At 43.4% G+C, this 23026-nt stretch overlaps 5 protein-coding genes across 5 annotated transcripts; all 5 read right to left on the bottom strand.

Moving 5' to 3' along the window:
- Positions 1-315: 315 nt before the first annotated feature.
- Positions 316-1688, bottom strand: LOC308320948 (claudin-4-like). The gene has a single exon (XM_080771698.1). It carries the CDS (start codon positions 1564-1566, stop codon positions 871-873), a length of 696 nt encoding a protein of 231 aa, XP_080627824.1. The 5' UTR covers positions 1567-1688; the 3' UTR covers positions 316-870.
- A 4923-nt stretch (positions 1689-6611) lies between these two features.
- LOC308321431 (claudin-4-like) lies at positions 6612-7858 on the bottom strand. Its single transcript, XM_080772307.1, has one exon. The coding sequence runs from the start codon at positions 7688-7690 to the stop codon at positions 7019-7021; it is 672 nt and encodes a 223-aa protein (XP_080628433.1). The 5' UTR covers positions 7691-7858; the 3' UTR covers positions 6612-7018.
- A 1853-nt stretch (positions 7859-9711) lies between these two features.
- Positions 9712-10909, bottom strand: LOC308321434 (claudin-4-like). The gene has a single exon (XM_080772310.1). It carries the CDS (start codon positions 10809-10811, stop codon positions 10176-10178), a length of 636 nt encoding a protein of 211 aa, XP_080628436.1. The 5' UTR covers positions 10812-10909; the 3' UTR covers positions 9712-10175.
- A 6564-nt stretch (positions 10910-17473) lies between these two features.
- On the bottom strand, positions 17474-18181 carry LOC308321201 (claudin-4-like; the record flags this gene model as incomplete). Its single annotated transcript, XM_080772043.1, has 1 exon — positions 17474-18181. One exon carries the CDS (start codon positions 18179-18181, stop codon positions 17474-17476), a length of 708 nt encoding a protein of 235 aa, XP_080628169.1.
- A 649-nt stretch (positions 18182-18830) lies between these two features.
- Positions 18831-20126, bottom strand: cldnf (claudin f). The gene has a single exon (XM_080772306.1). The coding sequence runs from the start codon at positions 19974-19976 to the stop codon at positions 19203-19205; it is 774 nt and encodes a 257-aa protein (XP_080628432.1). The 5' UTR covers positions 19977-20126; the 3' UTR covers positions 18831-19202.
- Between the last annotated feature and the right edge of the window lie 2900 nt (positions 20127-23026).

Below are 23026 nucleotides of genomic sequence, written 5' to 3'. Positions count from 1 at the left end.
GGAATAGGGATACAGAGTATATGTCTTTCATTTGCATTGCATCTCCCCCCCCCAAGCTTTTATTTTCGTTCGAGTAATAGTACAACTCTAATAGTATTACTTATAATAATGTAATTAAAGATAACTTCATTCAGATTTATTTATTTTTATTTCATTTTCCAGATTTTTTTTTCTTCTTTTTTTTAGATTTTCATTGGTGGGCCAGTCATAATGGTCCCGCGGGCCTGATGTGGCCCGCAGGCCTGAGGTTGAGTATCACTGGTCTAGTTAGAACCCCAAATGGAGTACAAGAGCGATACAAGAAATATTTTTTGCTTTTGTATCAAATATTGCTTTTATTTGAGATTTATTCAAAAAGCATTGTTGTAAAACAGTAAAAAACCCTACTGTTACACAATACTAGTCTTGTATTTAAAATATCTGAACAAAATAGCATCACACATCTTCTCATGTAAACCGTACAGCCACTTGGCTTGTTATAACTGAGGTGTTAATATGATATGTTAATATGCAGCTACTACCATATCCCGTCAAAGTGCATTCCTTTGAACTGTGCTTGCTTAAGTCTCAGAATTACCGTCCACTAAATGACACAAATGAAAACCTTCAAAAGATAATATGAGAAACTGATAATGTCACAGTGTTAGTTCCTCCTCCTAGCCAAATCCCAGTTCATAAAAGCAACTTCCCAAGTGATAAACATACAACTGAGTGTAGTAAACTCAGTCTACTACTTGTTAGTGCTTTGTATAAATTAGCCAGTGCAGCATCGTCACCACAACCCCTGAATCCAACAATACCCATTTAATTTGCAAGTCATTTCCCTCACAAAGATATTTGCCCAGTAAGGCAGTAAGCAGCCATAGACCCTCAAATAGGCTGTGACCGCCGTCCGTACTGGCTGTGTGTGAACGCAGTGTTGTTGATTGTGCTCAGAGGGCCCTGAGCTTCTCGGTCGGCCTCAGGAGGATGTCTCCCCCATCGAGCGAACATAGAAGGATTCCCCTCTTCTGACTCCGCAGTGGGGCATCTGGTAATGAGAAAGCACCCTCCAGCCAGCATCAGAGCAAAGGAGATCCATCCCGTGTAGAGCGCAGGCCCCCAGTCTCTCCGCAGGTGTACAGCGGCCTCTAGTGGCTGACTGGTGTGGTGACACGTCCAGGCGGTGGGAACAAGCAGCAGTATCCCAGACAAAACAAAGACTGCCCCCGACACCACCTTGATCTGGCCACGCTTGGGGAACCACACCGCCCCCGACGTGCCCATCGCCACCGCGAATGTCCCGGCTCCCACGGCGGCCTCCACGAGGGCTCGCCAGATGCGGAAGTTTCCGGACAGGGACAGGAGAGTCTGATAGAAGGAGCAGTGCAGGCTGCCATCGTGGGCCAAGTCCCAGTGGTCCCATTCCAGCCACACGCCGTCCCAGTAGGCCGGCAGCGAGGCTGTGGCGTTGTCCACCGTGCCAGTCACCTTCCAGATGGAGAGGCAGCGTGTGAGGATGGCAGAGAGCCACCCTGCGATGCCCAGCCCCAAAGCGGCGAGCTCCAGACGGCGACGGAGCTCCATTGCTCTCTGGCCAGCCTGCCTGCTCCTCCTCTTCACTGCAGGCCTGACTGCCCTAACCAGAAACAGCTGCCTGCCACCGGCACAGTTGAAAGGGGTGGGGTGTTGTTTTTGTGCGTGTACTGTGTGTGTGTGTGTGTGTGTGTGTGTGTGTGTGTGACTGTGTGTGTGTGTGTGTGTGTGTGTGTGTGTGTGTGTGTGTGTGTGTGTGTGTGTGTGTGTGTGTGAGAGCTAGCTGTCTGTTGGTGGCTGGTGATACCGGTTTTCTGGTAGTCATGGAAAGAAGAAGGCGTGGAGCGGAGCGGCTCTGCTCCGCTCCCTTGGGGAGAGGAGGAGGGAAATCCCTCTGTTTGTTCTGCCATGGTTTCATAACATTCCCCTTTCTCTCGGTTTCTATCGAGAGACACACCACAACAAAGATGCCACTGTGTTTTGGAGAGACGACTTCTCTATCACTGACCTCATGTTTGAGGAAACAATTGTGAAGGGCACTTTTTATCATCAAGGATATTGATGTGTGTTCTCATACTAAACTAGAGTGATAATCTAGTTTATAGTCAAAACAATATGTCTTTCAGAATAGAGGGTATGTGCATACATAAAGTGAGTGGCAAAGTGAGTTTAATGTTTAACGTCATTTAATGCAATCAGATAGGACCTTTCTGTTTGGACTTTGGATGTATGGGCTATCAAGGCCAGAAAGCAGGTTTTTGCCACTCAGTAAGCGTTCTTACGTTCTCACGTTCCGATTCAAACTTCTCGCATAACTTCCGGGTATGATGATGATGTCAGGCCCCAGTAAATTAGTGAACGGACCAGGTCATGTCCATACAAAATGTTTATTTATAATTCTTTGGATGAAATTACCAGTTAAAAAACAACCACGTGGATTTCAATAAACCATCCTAAATGTGAGGAATAATAATAGCAACTATAACAGGATAATAGAAAAAAAACATTCACATTGAACAGTCAGATGTTCAACAGATACATTTTGATTCATGTTAATCTTGCTCAAGGAGGTTTTATAATATTCATATCATCAAATACCACGTAAAGATTTGTCTTTAAAGGAGAATCATGAAACCCTAAGGCTGATTTTGTAGTTTGTTTTCCCTGTACAGAATGGTAAAAACAAATATGGCTGGCTGATTTGTTGACGCTGACACATTATTGGCACCCCTGACACTAACACAAGGCACGCCCATTATAATTTTACTTAGCTGTAGCAGTGTTCCTTAATTGTTTACCAAAAACGACATAGAGTATCAGTCTAGGGTTTCATTCATTTTCATTATTCTGATATGACATTTGCCTTCCACCAGTGGTGGAAAAAGTACTTGCATGTTTTACGTAGGTAAAAGTATCAATACTGCAATGTAGTAGTACAATATAGAATTCAAAATGTATTTTGAGTAAAAGTACAAAATGTATTGTCATCTAAATGTTATTAAATACCAAAAGTAAAAGTACTCATTATGCAGAGTGCAGAATATTCCATTTAAAGTTTTCAAATGTATAAAAATCTTTTGAAGATAGCAGATCTACAAGCTCACAATGCGTCGCATTGTGAGCTTGTAGATCGGCTATTTTCAAAGGGCCAAAATGTATTTTTAATATTACTCAAAATCTACAAAGCAACTTAGTAACCAAAGTTTTCAAATAATTGTAGTGGAGTAAATGTACAATATTTGCTTCTGAAATGTAGTGGAGTAGAAGTAAAAGTATTTGAAATTGGACAGTACTTACAGTACTTAAGTAAATGTAGTTAATTACTTCACACGTAGTTCTTGACAGCATAGCCACTGTGAGCAGTAGTCGGCGTCCTGGCCTGCGTGTAACCGCTGGAATGGTAGCGGCGGCCGCGGGGGGCCCTCTGCGGGGGGCAGCTGGTGCACAGCACGGCCCCTCCGCAGAACAGCAGCCCCGACGACACCCAGCCGATGTAGATGGCCGCCCCGATCTCCTTCTTCAGCACCTCAGGGACACGGGGGTTGTGGAAGTCGCTGATGATGGTGCTGGCCGTCCAAGACACGGCCATGATGGTGGTGAGGCCGGCCAGCGCGAAGACGGCGCCGGAGCCCACCACCACGCGGGCCTTGATGCGCGCGTCGCCCAGGCAGTTGGTGCAGCGCGCGCCCAGCAGGAAGACCAGGAAGCCCAGGCAGCCCAGGAACATGCCGATGCAGACGAGGCCCCGCGCGGCCTGGAGGTCGGGCGACAGGTCCAGCAGGGCGTCGTAGATCTTGCACTGCATCTGGCCCGTGTACTCGTTGACGCAGGTCATCCACAGGCCCTCCCAGAACACCTGCATGACCACCAGGTGGGTGCCGATGAAGGCCGTCACCTTCCACATGGGCAGAGCGCAGATCAGGATCATCCCGGCTAGGCCCAGCATGCTCAGGCTGATGCCCAGCTCCTGGAGAGCCATGGGTGGGGTGGGGTGCTGAGCCCACGCCCTTCCTCACGCTTTGCTGTGGGGAAACACACACCCACTGTCTTCCTCCTCACGCTGTGGGGAAAAACACATTATATTACATAGCAGGCAGGAATCAGATGATCGTTGAATGGGGGGCCCTGTGGCTAGCATGGTTTCGTCCTCGGATTCTTGGAAACAAACGCCCCCCAGCCACTACGTTAGTTTTACTGAGGTTAGGTTTAGGTATAGTTTACTGAGGTTAGGTTTAGGTATAGTTGAACTGAGGTTAAGGTCAGGGTTAGGTTTAGGTATAGTTTTACTGAGGTTAAGGTTAGGGTTAGGTTTAGGTGTAGGCTGACAATCACAGCGACTGGCCAGTCACAGCGCACCCTCTACGTCACTCTGTACTCAACCCGAGGACAAAACCATGGTCGCTTGAATGGGGGGCTCTGTGTGGTGCACACTCTTCCTACTTCCGGGGGCCCTTCCCTACTACTTAACGATGATACTACTTAAGGCTTTGTTCCAATTAGTGTACAGAGTGGTTTTCAAACTGTTCAAGGACTCCCCGAGATTATGGACCCTTACGGATCCATTCGGTTCCATTTGTACACTCTGAGTTACAGACCCATACGGGGCCATTTGGAACCCACTCAAGGACACTTTGAGAGCGTTTCCCCTGACTCAGTTTGACCAGAATGGAACAGAGTCTTCTTTAGTATTAGCAGTAACACCTGTGAAGGAAGTAGGAACTAGGAAAGGGCCCAAGTTCTTTCCAAAACAGCTGCTGTGCCACAATTATACGGTAATAATTATCTCTTGGTTCACTTATACACATTTTTGGAAATGTGCAAGCTTTTCCTGTAACTGCTTGTAGAAGATAGACATCAACATCAGAGCTTAGTAAAGATGTTTGTCATACTTTTGTATTCTGTCATAATTCCCAAACTACATGAACCATGATTCATAGAGTTGTGCATGAAGGAAAATCACCACTAGGAAGCAGTATTTCAACATGGACTATAATGGAATTAACTCCATAATGAAAAGTCAATGTTTTGTGCAAAGGTAAAACTATTGTATTATTTTAATACATGTTAATAAGATCCAAGAGCTTGCAGTGCAACCATGGGATGATGGGATACAACACTAGATGTAGATTGTCTATATTTGCTATTATTTATGCATGATATTGTACAAAATAGCTTAAGTTGAATAGAATAGACTTTTATTTGTCATTGCACACAAAGCATACACTGAGCATACAACGAAACCCATCCTGGGCGGGAACCCCTTTTACTTCAAATATTTATGTTGCAGAATCATTTTTTTGTAATTTGTTTATACTGTACATAGTATACTGTACAGAACCCCAAGAGGGGTTCCCATCCAGAAGGGTTAGAACACTAAAAGGGTTTCCCGCCCAGAATGGGTTAACAACTTTTACTAACTATTATATCATGCATAAATAATAGCAAATATAGACAATCTACAAGTACACAACGGACAAGGCGTTGCATCCCATTGATTTAGTTGATTATAAAAACACATTAGATTTTCTTTTGTTGCTTTGATTCGTTGCTATAAGAAATATGGTTCCTGATTATTCCATTCATTGAAAAAGTAATAAAATAATTACTACGAATATAATCAATATTTGCAACCCTAAACATAACAGGCTACACCCTATCACATTCATCAATTATTGTTTGAGTAGCTTTTCAGTCTGTCAAAACGCAAAAGTTTACCCATGCAGTATAACCTTTTCAAACTCTGGTGTATTAATGCAATTCAAGCACTCTGTTATACTTTAGCTATTGAAAAATAGCAGATCTACAAGCTCATAGCGCGCCGGTCTGCTATTTTTGAAAATTCGTAAAAATGCGGCACAGATCTTTGAATAGGTATATATTCTTTCAGAGCGAACGTTTTTTTAAATTCGACGTCAGGCCTAAATGGGTTAATGCTGTGTCATCCAAAATGTTCAATGAGAAACCCGTGTTATTCCGGGCTGTACTCAACACTCAAGCTAAATAAGAAACACCAGAGTTAACAATTAGTAGTCAGTTAACTGTAGTCAATAATAGGGCCAATATATGAGTTGAACAATAAGCCCTGAACTTTGAAACAGTTACTGCATGGTAATCATTTTTCTTTTCTTTTCTTTTTCCTGTGAGAACTGAAACGTGACACTCCCCTGCTCTCTGTTGCTTTACTGATGCCCGATCAGATAGTATGAGAACACAACACCATTCTATAACAGGTTGGTGAGTACAAGAACTCAGGCAAACTGCAAATCACAACTCAACATACTCGTAAACATGACTTATATTTTATATTAGTACTAAACTCTTCAATTTGAGTCTCTGGCAGAATAAAATAAACATGGATGAAATACTGAGGAGAAATATTTCATAAGATTAACATCATTCCAGATTTCAGTGATTCACAAAACAGCTATACAGTATTGTATGCAATAACCTCCAGCAATGAGATTCCTGAGCTGGTTGATGATTAGTGATACAGTATAATAAAAGGCCCTGATAAACAGGTTTTCAAGTGTTAAATATCGTAAAGTGAATATTTGTTAATAATTAGCCTACAAACAAGAATAACAAAACAACAGAAAGCTGGCACAGCTATGACATTTATTGTGATAAAATCAAGTCAAAATTTGAAGATATGCCAACTGCAAAGCTGTGATTTCAAAGATAATTTCATGTCAAACTTTAATTTTTTTTTTAAAAACAGAGGTTTTAATATTTAAGTCATCTTTATACAAATGGTCATTTATTTATTACAAAGAAACAACATTGGGCATATGCCACATTCTCTAAACAAATATACTGATTCATCCCCCATGGTGGAAATCAGAATCTGAAGTGCATATATTTCCATTTTGTACATGCTCTGTGCATTCATTCTTTCAAACAGTAGCTTTTTAATTATGTTTCCCGGCATGTCCTTATATTACAAGCCACCCGTACTCATTGATAACAAACCAAACAGACTTCCCTTTTGTCCCTTTTGAAAGTCTCAAATATAAGTCTTGGACGGTGTCGAGGAACGTACTGAATCCGGTTTGCTCCGTACTCCCGATGACTTGGCCAGCAGGTAGTTTTCAGAAGAGGCAGAGCCGTCGTCTTTGGGGGGGCAATTGGCACACAGCAGCCCTCCTCCCAGGATCAGCAACAGCGCAGCACCCCAGCCGACGTACAGAGCAGCCCCAAGCTCCCTCCTCTGGGCATCGCTCATTAGGGGGTTGTAGAAGTTCCTGATGATGATGCTGGCCGTCCAGGACACAGGGATAAGGCACAGAATCCCACTGATGATCAACACCACGCCCGCTGCCACCGTCGCCTTCGCCTTGGCTCTCCCCTCCGGAATGAAGTTGGTGCATTTTCCGCCGGCGAAGGCCATCAGGAGGCCGGCGATGCCCGTGACGATGGACACCACGACCAGCGCCCGGGCTGCCTGCAGGTCAGAGCCCAGGGCCAGCATGGAGTCGTACACCTTGCACTGCATCTGTCCCGTGCTCTGCACCACGCAGCTCATCCAGATGCCCTCCCAGATGGTCTGGGATGTCACTATGTTGTTGCCGATGAAAGCCGTGACCCGCCACATGGGCGCACCGCAGACGATGATCACCCCGATCCAGCCGAACAGGGACAGGGCGCTGCCCAACATCTGCATGCCCATGGAGCCCATACTGTGTACGTCCAACGACTCTTATCTCACACGACACTTTGAGCGAACATTGGGAGTCGATCGGGTGTTGATGTGCATTCGAAGCAGAAGAAAAGAAAAAAAAGGGAGGTGTGCAATGCAAGCTATTAAAGACACTTTAGAAGCCAAGGACGAAGAATACCAGCCATGCAGGATTCTTTGTGTGAGAACAATCTAGTGGTGGGGGTTTCATTTATTCACCGAGATGGGAATCATGTTACAAGAGGCTTTGTTGTTCCTACAAACAACAAGGAAAAAGGATGCATGCATGTGCATGAAAATGCACCAGATCGAAACTGATCTTGTGAATGCGTGACCCCCCCATGGTCTCAGATTGTTAGGCCTATCAACAAAAACAGCTGAAATAAGAGGCTGAAGAGATTAGTGTGTTGACTGGGAGTTTGTCGACCCAAACTTCAACTATCACTGACACAACACTAAACTTGACTTTATTTTAACTTAAAAACCCAAAGGTGCCCAAAGGTCATGCCCACTTGCGCAGAAAGTAAATCGTCTTATTTAAATTAAACCATAATACCTCCATTTTTATGACAAATACCAACATAGCTATGAATATGGTTTAAAACTTGTTATGTTTAAGTGTAGACAACAGTGAAAACAGCAAATTATACTTAGGTAAACTCTTATTTTACATTCCACAGACTAGAAGACCGTGGATTCCTGGCTAACACACCCACCAACATGTTTTACAACTGATCTAGTTCCAGTCATGATGGGTAGAATGTGGGCTATTGTTTTAGAGGGAGTTCCATAGATTCACTGTTTGACAGTGTCATGAAACATGAAGAATTAAGCTGACCAAAACCAAAGCACCAACACTAAACACTATTGTTTTTTTTAAGGCGCTCAGGAGTTTAGACAGATATCTCGTGTTTATAGATGATTGCGTGAAGCAAACTCCACCTGCCCGAAAGGTTTAGTTGACTTATTGACTGTCAATGCCTGGTATGATATAAAGTATGATATACCCACTAAATAATTGTATATGGATACTCGCAATCAACAAAAACCTATTAGGGCCGATTCATACTCCTATTTTACCGCTGTAGTGCCGAAATGATTTCGGCTCGTCAGACATTTTCAGTAGCACCGAAGAGCCGCCTTTCGGACGGTACCCCCCCCCCCCCCCCCTGAACCTCAAATGACGTCACATTGTAGCCGAACCGACTTTTATTCAGCTCTAAAATAGGAGTATGAATCGGCCCTTACAATGCCACAGACAAAACAGTATTTGAAAAAAGCTCTCACAACAGGTTCAGGGGCATTTTTTTGTACTGACAGAGGGCAAGTAGGCCTAAGAGTGATACACTTTCACATCCCATTGTGTTTATATCGATGAAACACATAATTCTGCTGGTTTTCTGCTTACAGTCTGATGTCACTGGTTTTACTGCATAGGGAAGGATAGAAATGCTACTGTGCCCATTTTTATCATCTTATCATGTATAACCAATAGTTTGTGTGGCCAAACCAAAGTTTGCACTGCAAAGATACTTTAGTTTATGAGAAAGGAACAGCTACATGTTGGAAACAGGTTCAGCCAGTTTTTTGTCATGTCTGCATGCTAGAAGTCAATCAAAAGTCTGTCTTATTCTGTTTTAGAATATTCTCAGAATATTATGCCCTAAGTTCATAGTGTATCTTGTCTTTATAACTGTATGGAAGTCATAATAAAACGTTTTTAGCTATTGATGTTTGACATGTGAGGACATTTTAACTTACTATTATGCTTCAAACATCTTGCACACTAATACCCTCAAAGGTGCATTCCTAACACACCCACCAACATGTTTTACAACTGATCTAGTTCCAGTCATGATGGGTAGAATGTGGGCTATTGTTTTAGAGGGAGTTCCGTAGATTCACAGTTTGACAGTGTCATAAAACATGAAGAATTAAGCTGACCAAAACCAAAGCACCAACACTAAACACTATATTGTTTTTTTAAGAGAGCAACCACAAAGAAAGGTAAGAAATAGCAGGTGTTTGAATGTTTTATTAAAAAATCAATGTCATTGGTTTTTCACATTGTAAACAAAAGTAGCATTTAAACATGCTTTGTTCAATCAATCATATACAGTACAGTAAGTAGGTAGGTACACATATTCACTTCCATTACGTCAGTGTTGCATAGGTTAGTTAATATACAGAAAAATAAGCTTTAATACAAGCTTAATGTAAAAAGCTCCTATTTAGTCCATTTGCCACCTCAAGACATGCAAGGACTTCATAAATTACACATAAATTGCGCTGTGCTCTCTGCAAATGTCCTCTTGTCCCCGCCAAAGCATTCTGAATTACCCAGGAAATGACATTTGGACGAGTGTTTCTTTATCTTGTGTCATTTTCCAAAAGGATTCACAGACTTCAAAGATTGGACACATCATTTTACCAACTTGTGGCGCTCTCAGTCTCACAGTACAGTAAAATGGGGTAAGCAGTCCTCTCAGACGTAGGCTCGGCTGGTGGCTGTGGACCTAGCCTGGGAGTACTTGACCGGATAGTTGCTGTCTTCGTCTTTAGGCGGGCAGGAGCTGCAGAGAAGGGCCCCTCCCAAGATGAGGAGGCCAGCGGTGCCCCAGCCGATGTACAAGGCGGCTCCCAGCTCCCTCCGCTGGGCGTTGGTCATGATCGGGTTGTAGAAATCCCTGATGATGGTGTTTGCGGACCAGCAGACGGGGATGAGCACCATGACACCGGCGATGATGAAGACGATCCCAGACGCGATGGCCACCCTGGCTTTGGCGGTCTCCTCCTCCACAAAGTTGGTGCACTTGCCCCCGGCGACTCCCAGCAGGACCCCGAACGCCGACGCGATGATGGCAATGACCGTCAGAGCTCTGGCCGCCTGCAGGTCTTGGGGCAGCGCCAGCATCGAGTCGTAGATCTTGCACTGCATCTGACCTGTACTTTGCATCACGCAGTTCATCCACAGGCCTTCCCAGATAGTCTGTGCCGTCACGATGTTGGCTCCGATGAAGGCCGTCACCTTCCACATGGGCAGGGCGCACACCATAATGGTCCCTATGAAGCCGATGATAGCCAGGGCAAAGCCCAGCATCTGTCGTCCCATTGACACCATGGCGAAGCGTTCTCTTGATCTCTACGAGTCAGCTAAAAAAAGTAAGGCAAGGTTTTCTTTCTCTTCAGTTCAGCTCGGCTATAAAGCGGGATAATGGCTGGGTCACTTCAGTCTTCAGTTATAAGGCTGCCTTCAAGAAGGGTGGAGTTAATGTCAACGAACGTCCTTCCTGCCTGACCTGAAACGTATGCGAGGGGGTAATTTTCCTGCCCGGCCAGATTCCTCACATAGTCACTATGTGTAATGGGCTGTAGTTTCGGTGAGATGAGCATCACAACCTTAAAAGCAGCTAGTGCAACATAAACAAAAGGAGGAGGCCGGCGCTGAATGCTCTATTCAAATAATGCTTTTGGTCACCAACCATTGGCTGGGCAGATTACTAGAGGAGCCAGTCTTCACACTGGTTTCAGGGTAAAAAAAACCCCAAAAAAACCTATCAACGATGGCACTGGTCTAAAAGTATAATTTGAAGTCAAAAGTTAGTGTTAAGTCCCCTTTCTAGTTCCTGGTTTAGATTGATTGAATATTTTATTGGACAGAAATGGTAGTCAGACATTTCGGCTAAAAGGATAACACAAAAAAGTCATGGGGACTTGTTTCCATTGTGGTTTCATGATGCTGTTTGATTGGTTGCTCTGTTCAGTTTTTATGAGTGGCAATGATGGCCATCATGGCTCGAAACCATGTCCACTCTATCAAACTGCTGCATTAATGTCCTTGTGTGTGCTGGCCATTTTATTTTGTATATTAACATGGGCTATAGCACTCATACGCTAAAAGTCCTCAGTCTACAGTGAATTGAGGACAACTTGCATTCTGGACCCCATGATATTGCAAGGCCAGTTGCTTCTCAGAGTTTATATAGTAATAGACAGGGCCCTAATTACCATGCCTTTAACCTGATAAGACATAGTGATACATTCAACTATTGGTCAAATATTGATTTAGGTATGAGTCTGTTGATCTATGTTTATAAGAAACTACTTTAATAACCTATATTGACAATATAATACACACACACACACACACACACACACACACACACACACACACACACACGTGTGACTCCTATTTAAATGCAATAAAGTACTATAAATAAAATCACCTCTCTTTACAAAACGTTGCATAATGGTGTAGTAAGTACATAAAGGTCCTCTCAAAGGACAAGTGACAAGAGTACAAATACCTGTGTAGCATAATTCTATGTCTGGGCAAGAAATGCTACTACAACATAATCCGATGTAGTGATAGTGAATAGTGGAAGTTCACATCCCAACAGCACATACCAACCCGAACAAATAAATGTACTGTAGCACGGTGCAAAGCGTGCTACAGTACATTTTTGCAGTGGCAAAACATTGCAAAACATCGTATGGAAACATCAGAGTGGTGTGATCTACACCATCTGAAAATAAATTTAAACAAAACAGAGGAGGTCATAGTGGACCCCAGGTCCATAGGAGACCACAGTATGATTCGTGTCCATGACCATAACATCAAACAGGTCCCCTCGTATAAATACCTGGGAGTAAAGATCGATGAGGACCTGAGCTGGCACACGCATGTAACAATGTGTTCTAAGATTCACCACATTCTACACTTTCTCAGAAGACTTAGGCTTTTTGGAGTCAGTGTAAATATCATGTTGACCTTTTACAGAGATAGTATAGAGTCAATCCTAAGATACGGTATGTCCAGCTGGTTTGGCAATCTAACTGTGAAATACAAATCTCAAATAAGCAGGCTAGCAAACATGCCAGATATTGTATCTGACCCCTTGCATGTATTATACCGAGAATACGAGCTAATGCCATCCGGTAGGAGGTATAGAACTCCACGGTGTGTGTATAATAGATTTAAACACTCTTTTGTTCCCCTGTCAATCAAAATGCTCGATCAGAGATTGCCAAAAGCACTTTTTTGACTAGTTGCACTTTATCAAGGGAATGTGTGCAATATCTCTGTTTTGTGTATGTGGGTGTTTCTTGGTGTTTTTCCTTTTCGTATGTGAACGTGTCTGTTATTTGTATGCAGCTGTGACTCTGTCTCCAAGACAAATTTCTCCCAAGGGAGACAAATAAAGACAACCTTGACCTTGATCAGGACAGAAATCACAGTCTTTTCCTCACATGGAGAGTCTCTTTCTGTCCATTTCAGTTTCTTATTGGTATTGCCTTATTGGTATTGCCGAGTATGCGAGATGATGAGGCAGCCGCCCACGATGACCACCTGGGACCGGGACGTGTCTGTCTTCAGGCAGCCCATGCACTTGGCGCCGATGAAGGTGACCAGGAAGCCGATGAAGCCGAAGAGGATGGAGATGACCAGCGCGCGGGAGGCCTGCAGGTCTCTCGTCAGCCTCATTCATCTTGCACTGCATCTGGCCCGTACTCTGCATCACGCAGTTCATACACAGTATGGAGAGATATTGTATTGTATTGTATTGTATTGTATACTTTATTAGTCTCCCGAGGAAGAAATTTGTCTTAGACAAAGGGCCCGCATGCAAGCGTAGCCCTAGTCCATGTCGCCACAGTGCAGCGCCAAATACATATTTCTTGCATCATAGAAAAAAAGAAAGAAAGAGAGAATGGGGGATGGGGGAAGCAGATGGAGGGGGGGGGGATGAAGACATCATAACACATACAGTTGCATTGTGTAGGCACGGAAGCTTGGGTGGGGGGTTTGTTTAGGGTCGGGGGCTTGGGCCAGGCACAAAAAAGCTCTCTTCCTACGCAAGCCATCGAAGGGATGGGCTGCGCGGGGGGAGGAAAAAAAAAAAGATACCTAGCTGCCGGGGGGGGGGGGGGGGGGGGGGGGGGTAGAAGGCGGTTGTGTGTAAGACATGTGTGTCCATGAGAACAGTTCGGTGGAAAGTTCATTTCTCATGTGTTTGTGTAAGTGTGTGTTCCTGGCATATCTCCCCAAGGTCATGTCACGTTGCCTCAAAGTCCTGCGTTATCATGGCGAGTTCAGTGGAAACGAACACGGCCCATAGTCTGAAGACACAACAACAGGTGTCAGGGAGGGTGGGGGTTGAGGTGGGGGGGGGGGGGCAGAGGATCCTTTCTTCGCTGTCTCTTCTTGTGGAGATTGTCAATTGGGGGGGGGAATCCAGATTCATGTTTAGAGCGAGGTATAGCAATATGGCTATTTCTCCTCTATGTCCGTTATGGCTCTCTGTCCGTCATGGCTCTCGGGCGCTGACCTGTTCCAAGATCGTGTCCATCTTCTGATGAATCTGCAGGGCGCTGGCCTGTTCCAAGATCGTGTCCATCTTCTGATGCATCTCCCCAAGTGCCCTGCCCAGCTCGGCCATGGCAGGCAGCATAGGGGCTCCGTTCAGCGTTGCCATTTTCCAATTCTTCGGTACACAAGACCAATGCACAGCCAATCAGCAGAAATCCTGTAACCATAATCCAAATAGATGCCTCTTCTACGCTGATAGTCGGGGGAAGATCCATCAGGGTATTGAGCGGGCTCTCCAGAACCCAATTTACATGAAAAAAATGTTGTCCATCACGTACAGAGACCAGCACACTAATTCCATGATTAATTCCATGTTTTGATAGTTTCAGGGTTTTCGAAGAGACAGTGTAGAATAGACACTCTGAGCAGGGAGTACAGACAGGGAGGGAGAGAGGGAAAGCGTCCGCCCTCTTCAAGAGGCAAGGATAGACTTCTTCCACTGGGGCAGGGCGCACACCACAATGATCCCTATGAAGCCGATGAAGCTGATGATCTGGCCTGCTACTTCCTTGCCGATCAGCCCCATGGTGAAGATCCAATCCACGTGCATCCAAATGATGGACGTATCTTCCACATGGGCAGGGCGCACACCACAATGATCCCTATGAAGCCGATGATAGCAAGGGCAAAGCCCAGCATCTGTCGCCAATGACATGGCATTGACACCATGGCGAAGCGATCTCTTTTTTTTTTTTTTAACTCTTTTTTTTTGAATTCTTGAATAGGCAAGATAGACACCAAAGACATAGCGAAGCGATCTCTTGATCTTTATGAGTCAGCTAAAAAAAAGTAAGGCAAGGTTTTCTCTTCAGTTCAGCTCGGCTATAAAGCGGGATAATGGCTGGTTCACTTCAGTCTTCAGTTATAAGGCTGCCTTCAAGAAGGGTGGAGTTAATCACCAACCATTTTCCTGCCCAGCCAGATTCTTCACATAGTCACTATGTGTAATGGGCTGTAGTTTTTTTTGCACTATTTGTCAATGTATGTGAATAAATCTAAGTATCACTCAGATCAACGTGAGCATTAATCTGAGCATCACATTCATCATTGTGATCAATTCATCAGTAAAAGCAATTGGCATTATTTGTAGCATAAGGTTTTAGTATGTTATAATATTGCAAGGCCAGTTGCTTCTCAGAGTTTATATAGTAATAGACAGGGCCCTAATTACCATGCCTTTAACCTGATTAAACATAGTCATACATTCAACTATTGATCAAATATTGATTTAGGTATGCGTCTGTTGATCTATGTTTATAAGAAACTACTTTAATAACTTATATTGACAATATAATACACACACACACACACACACACACACACACACACACACACACACACACACACACACACACACACACACACACACACACAGTCAAATTTAATTTGTAACCTAAAACAACCCCAAACAAAACCTGAATAGTTCAAAGAGTTGTCTCCACCGCCCCCACATAGATTAGAGTCTACACAACATCCTACATGCATGATCTAGCAGTCAGGGGTGCCCAAAAGGTAGATCGTGATCTACCAGTAGATCACAAAGCCTGTGCAGGTAGACCACATGACATGTCCCTATTATATATATATCATTTTAATATATATATATATTTTTTATCTGCCATTTGAATTAAGGTGACTTGTTTTTTTGTTTTTTTTTTATATATTTTTTATCCCACGATTTTGTAACCCATTTTCACCCCTGTGTCAATCATCTAATGTGATCCTGGGCTCTACACACCCTCCACTAACCTAGTCCCCCGGGGACAAGGGGAGAGCAACGGACTTGAACTCACGCTTCAGGTGACTCGTTTGATTGACATCAAAAGGGCATGTCAGCTCAAACCCACAAAGCAAAGCACTTTTTCAAGAGTGTTGCGTACAACAAGCGTCAGAATTACAAAGTTATATACAAAAAACCTACCAATTCCATTTCCCCATTCCATGTGTGTTTGTCTTATATGTCGCCCCCTCAGGTACAGTTTAAACTATTTTCAGCAATGGAATAATATATATTTATTGCTGGGTAGATCTTGTTGAACCGGTCATTTTGAAAGTAGCTCTCAAGTCAAAAATGTGTGGGCACCCCTGAGTAGCTAGTCCATCCCTCCTTCTCTCACAAACACTTTGGTGACCGTGGAAAAAGTTGTCAAACTAAGCATGTGCAAATTGTGCATAGACAGTAAAACATCTGCTACAGTTTCTACCTTAGTTGTTTAAATTAGATGTAAATGAACAGTGATCATCAAGGACATTGTTTATTTACAGTAAAATATAATAATTTTCAGTATACACATTATTGTTATTTCATGCTTTAGAATTACAAATATTTAGAAAAAATAATGGATTCTTATGATGTGATTCAAATGCATTCCATTTAGAATTGAATTTATGGGAAATAATCTGTTTCTCTTTTCCAAAACGATAAGCAATTGCTTACATCCAGTATTGACTCTATTGTTTAGTTTTCTACAGAAACTGAAATCCCTCCTTTCTTACCAAACTGCTGTATATAGAAGACAACTAGATACAAATTAAATGCATGGTAATTTGGCAGAGGAGCCAGTTAAAATCCCTAACACCAATATTGAACGTCTTTCTCCATTGATAATCGGAAACATTTGTATTGTCTTTCTGTCTCTTCATTTAGAGTTAGACATATTCCCGGGATGTGGCGCTGGACCGATAATTTCCCAAGAGCCCAACTTTATTTGTCCCCCTGAGGGCAAATGGTTTTGTTTACTTTTAGCCAGTAAGCAAAGCCAGCCCATTGTTTCAATTTCAATCTCAACAAATTGTACACTCAAAGTAAAAGTAGTAACTTTGAATTTAAATTAGTCCTGTAAGGGTTCATTTGGTGGTTGGATTAATTATTATATATATTTTTTACAGTGATTAAAATTATATGCTATGATACTGATATTATTTTTTAGAATTGAGAGAGGATCACAATAGAGAACCATTTTGTGGAACACTCTCCTATTTAATACTACCACCAATTTATAATCTGTTCAGTACATATTACATTTGTATTATTTAAAAAGAATACCTGTTTTTAATGGATAACAATATAGAAGCTTTAGTCTGTGTCCATTGCATATGTCTGCTGTTACTATATAGAAGTGTCTATTTGTATGTCTCTAAATGTTTTGATGAATTGAACAAGGTGGACCCTGTTGTAAACAAGTGTAATGCTTATTTGGGTCGTCCACTCACAGTTAACAGTCTTTGTATTGAGTTTGTGCTTGAAATGTACTGTAATTCTGCAAACTGTTAATAAATATTTCAATCAATCAATCTGTCGGGAAGAGCCTAGTTGCCATCCCAACAGAAACAATATGTATTTTTAACATTACAGTCTCAGGTCAGGTCAACAAACTGGTAAGAATTTGAAGCGTCAAAATTTGAAGAGTGCATCATGGCACCATGGCGGCGGCGGCGGGGGGCATCAGGAAATATATAGCCTGGGGCAGTATTTTAGTCAGGGCCGGCCCTGACCTCACGGGCGTGAATTTGACGTAGTGGGGGTGATCGTCTTTTGGGGGACAGTTCCAGCACAGTAGCGACCCCCCCATCAGTAGCAGACCGGCAGCTGCCCAGCCAATGTAAATGGCTGCTCCCAACTCCCGCCTCTGGGCTCTCGTCAGCAGCGGGTTGTTCCAATTCCTGATGGTGGTGTGGGCGGACCAGGAGACCGGGATGAGACAGAGAAGCCCAGAGATGATGAACAGAACTCCGGCCGCGATGCACGCCTTGGCCTTGGACCGCTTGTCCTCAATACAGTTAGTGCATTTCCCTCCAGCCACCGACATGATGACGGCAAAGATACCGGTCAAGATGGAGATGATGATCATGGCGCGAGCCGCTTGGAGGTCCTGGTACAGAGCCAGCATGGAGTCATAGACCTTGCACTGCATCTGGCCCGTGCTCTGCTCGACGCATTTCATCCACATGCCCTCCCAGATGGCCCCCCAAGATCCAGACCACGTGCATCCATGTACTGCATATGAATATGAATAATCCTTCCACATGGGCAGAGCGCACACCACAATGATCCCTATGAAGCCGATGATAGCAAGGGCAAAGCCCAGCATCTGTCGCCAATGACATGGCATTGACACCATGGCGAAGCGATCTCTTGATCTTTATGAGTCAGCTAAAAAAAAGTAAGGCAAGGTTTTCTCTTCAGTTCAGCTCGGCTATAAAGCGGGATAATGGCTGGTTCGCTTCAGTCTTCAGTTATAAGGCTGCCTTCAAGAAGGGTGGAGTTAATCACCAACCATTTTCCTGCCCAGCCAGATTCTTCACATAGTCACTATGTGTAATGGGCTGTAGGTTTTTTTTGCACTATTTGTCAATGTATGTGAATAAATCTAAGTATCACTCAGATCAACGTGAGCATTAATCTGAGCATCACATTCATCATTGTGATCAATTCATCAGTAAAAGCAATTGGCATTATTTGTAGCATAAGGTTTTAGTATGTTATAATATTGCAAGGCCAGTTGCTTCTCAGAGTTTATATAGTAATAGACAGGGCCCTAATTACCATGCCTTTAACCTGATTAAACATAGTCATACATTCAACTATTAATCAAATATTGATTTAGGTATGCGTCTGTTGATCTATGTTTATAAGAAACTACTTTAATAACTTATATTGACAATTTAATACACACACACACACACACACACACACACACACACACACACACACACACGTACGTGTGACTCCTACTTAAATGCAATAAAGTACTTCATAAACCCTGGAAATCTCACTTAAACATGTTTTATTGAACAGTGAACACAAAATAAATCATCTCTCTTTACAAAACGTTGCATAATGGTGTAGTAAGTACATAAAGGTCCTCTCAAAGGACAAGTGACAGGAGTACAAATACCTGTGTGTTGCTTTAAGAGCATAATTCTATGTCTGGGCAAGAAATGCTACTACAACATGATCCGATTTAGTGATAGTGAATAGTGGAAGTTCACATCCCAACAGCACATACCAACCCGAACAAATAAATGTACTGTAGCACGGTGCAAAGTTATTTTTGCAGTGGCAAAACATTGCAAAACATCAGGACAGAAATCCCAGTCTTTTCCTCACATGGAGAGTCTCTTTCTGTCCATTTCAGTTTCTTATTGGTATTGCCTTGGTATTGGTATTGCCGAGTATGCGGTCGGTGCTGCATACGGTTTGCCGGGTGCATAGGATCCCGAGCCCGAGTATGCCCTGCTGGGAGGGGGCCCGTAGGCGGAACTGTAGGCAGCCGGGTTTACCACTGGGCCAGCGTAAGGGTACATGGGCGCCTGCTGCCCGTATCCTGGGTATCCATACATGGATGGCCTATTGGGCGGACACGATGTGGTCAGGATGATCCCACCGATGAGGAGCAGCACCGCGGAGGCCCAGCCGATGTAGATGGAAGCTCCGATCTCCCTCCTCTGCGTCTCGATGGTCAGCGGGTTCATGAAGTCTGTGATGGTGGTCGCCGACGACCAGCACACGGGGATGAGGATCAGGACGGCGGAGAAGATGATGAGGCAGCCGCCCACGATGACCACCTGGGACCGGGACGTGTCTGTCTTCAGGCAGCCCATGCACTTGGCGCCGATGAAGGTGACCAGGAAGCCGATGAAGCCGAAGAGGATGGAGATGATGACCAGCGCGCGGGAGGCCTGCAGGTCTCTCGACATCCGCATCACAGACTCGTTCATCTTGCACTGCATCTGGCCCGTGCTCTGCATCACGCAGTTCATCCACAGGCCGTCCCACACGATCTGGCCCGAGACGATGTTGGCGCCGATGTAGGAGGTCACGCGCCACATGGGGATGCCGCAGGACACGCACACCCCGACGAAGCCGATGAAGCTGATGACCTGGCCTGCTACTTCCTTGCCGATCCGCCCCATGGTGAAGATGGAGGGCTGGTGTCTGCGCCGTGGGAGAGAGATAATCTCTGCGGACTCACGGCTCTGGTTCTCTTCACGCTCTGTTCTACCAAAATGACTCTTCGGACAGTTGCTTGTTGTCGGAGGAGGAATGCAGCAGTGTAGGAGGAGTGTGTGTCGTCTACTGAGTTTATCCAGACGAACGAGATTCCTCTAGCCTATATACAGGTGGAGGAGTGGCAACCATTTTCACCTGTAGTGTAGAGTGCTTGTGTATGTGAAAGGATTCTTTCATATGCGCATATGAGTTTACCAGACCGATTGTTTAGTTGGGTATCTATCTTCCAATCAGCAGATCAAAAGGACCCAAAACCTGCACTGATATCTGCTAAATGTGTTGTTACTGTAATTGCTAAATTGTAAAAGTTTGTTTTGTGTAGGCTAGTAATTCAGAAAATGACATAATGTCTGGATTGCACTTTGCAGTGCATTTAGTCTTAATTTTACTTCACAAACAATGAAAAGCAAAAGAAATAGCAGGGTCATCAACATGTCCATACATACACAGACAAATGTATGTGGCAAGATTTCACATTTTGTATGTTGGTTATAATGTGTACATATCTATCCTACATATTCTTTTTAAACAATTAGTTTGATTGATTTGGTAACATGTGAAGTGTTGGTATGACATGCTCATTAACATGTTGAAGGAGATTTGTTGTAGGCTATTGGTACACAGTGTACATGATTATCGTTTGAGATGCAAGACAAGACTGCTTTCATTTCCCACCGCAAAAGAAAATGGAGGTGGGGGGAGATTGGTAATGTTAGCTACCTTAAATTTTCAGTGTGCCACTGGCATACCTTACACCACCTATACGCATGGTCTAAGAAGACTTTCTCATCATCATCGAAATCACAACACTTGAAACTACAACAGTGCCTTGACAAACAGAAAACGAGTTTAGCTGGTCCATTGTGCAGCAATTAGAAAACCCTGACGAAAACATGCATGCATATCATGTCCACTGTCCAACCATGCTCAGGTTTGAATGTGAATCGCAACAAATGAGTGGGGCAGTATGGATTAACACAAGGTTTTCCCGGGCAGCATATTATCAACTGTATTTCCGGTTTATTAAGCTACTACTATTTGCCACAACTAATGAAACAAAACTAGAATGTGTGTTTGGGAACAGACGTCATGAGACAAAAGACATACAAGTACTGTATGCAACAAATTCATTTTTTTATGGGAAAATGAATTGTAACTATGCAGTGATATTGAAGAAAGGGAACTTGGAAAGTCATTTTCTGACAAACAGAACTGAGAAAAAGAAATAAGGAAGTAAAATCTCAGCCATTTGTATTTATGTGCCATGATACATACCTCATCAAGGTGGCAAAGGTTACCATTTTTAGAGGCTCTATGTCTGTAGATAATATTTTGGTATGATAACCCTTCCTGGGTCACAGATAAATTAGTGTTATCAGCTACTAAAGTTACACTCCCCCATTATTGAAATGATGCCTTTCAGACACAGGTGCACATCTTGGTATTGGCTCATGTTCAGGACATTCGATGTCTTATAGCAGTGGCTTTCAACCCGTTTCACATCAAGGTCCATTATTTGTTCAGCATTTGAGCCACGGACCACCATTTAATGACATTTAGCATCTCAGAACAAAAACTTGGAATATTTTGTTTGTGCACAATTCCATCCATGCTGTATTGACGTGGTACCATATAGCATAGGAGAGTTCACAGGCAAACGTTGAGGAAAATGACAATTCTTCTACATTCTCTAATCGTGTACACTTCTTGTGAATTAAGTAGCCTAATGAAGAGTTAAAGATCTATAATGGTCCTTTTGGTTACCAACTCTCCGTCGTCATTTAGCTGGGGACCACCTGGAACCCCCTCAAGGCCCACTGGTGGTCCCCGGACCACTGGTTGAGAACCACTGTTTTTCCACTGTCTTTCCCCCACCTAAACCATATATTTTCTTTTAGTCATGTGGTATCAAGAAACATCAGAGACACAAACCACAACAACTGGTATACTGAGTGACATGACCCTACGTCATGATTTCCAGCCTTATATTAAACAAGCACTTTTTTATGAGAAATAGACAGCAGGCCAATAGGCCTACCTGTACTGTATATGAAAACCTAACCTTCCAAAACATTGATAGAGACCAGTCATCACTTCAGTATTTGTCTCATCAGCTGCACAGTGATGGAGAAGAAAGAGAACTTGCGGGAAAAAAACACGAATCATTTGACTCGACATTTCCAGCAGACGGAGAACTGAGAAAAATAAACTAAGGAACTGAAATTTCGACAATTTTACCAAAAATATCAAGTCAAGTGCAAGTCAAGTCAGTGTGTTAATCATAAATCATGTTTTTATTATCGTTTGATGGGAATGATACTTTTTTTCATAATGACTGTATGTACATATTATACTATTATTGACTTTGCATTATTTTAATTAGCCTATAGGTCTATAATTAGATGAGAAGGCAGTGGCATGGCTATACAGATCTCACACCCACAATGAAACTGTTGGGGTCGTTGGGTTCTAACCTTCTTGAATAAAAGCCCTCGCATCACAAATGTGTTTCATTGTTCTGTGTCCATGTCGTTGGTATCCATTGAGCCATCAGATACCAGAGTGATGACTAGTGCAGAGTTGATGGGATTACGGGATGTATGGGGCGGGACATCTAAGCATGCATTAATTGTGTTAAACATTTTAATCTAATTAATTTCACAAGTTAACTAAGCTAACTAAGTTATCGGCAGCCCTATGTGTGTGTGTGTGTGTGTGTGTGTGTGTGTGTGTGTGTTTGTTTTGTGTGGCTGGCATTTTCTGTGTGTGTGGGGTTACAAACTTTTGTTGTTCCAGGTGTGGAACGCACACGCACACGCACACGCACACACACACACACACACACACACACACACACACACACACACACACACACACACACACACACACACACACACACACACACACACACACACACACACACACACACAGTCAAATTTAATTTGTAACCTAA

This window comes from Protomyctophum bolini, assembly GCF_963924005.1.
Source record: "Protomyctophum bolini genome assembly, chromosome: 9".
Lineage (NCBI taxonomy): Eukaryota > Metazoa > Chordata > Actinopteri > Myctophiformes > Myctophidae > Protomyctophum > Protomyctophum bolini.
The sequence above is the reverse complement of the archived record's forward strand: the minus strand, read 5'-3'. Positions and strand labels throughout refer to the sequence as shown.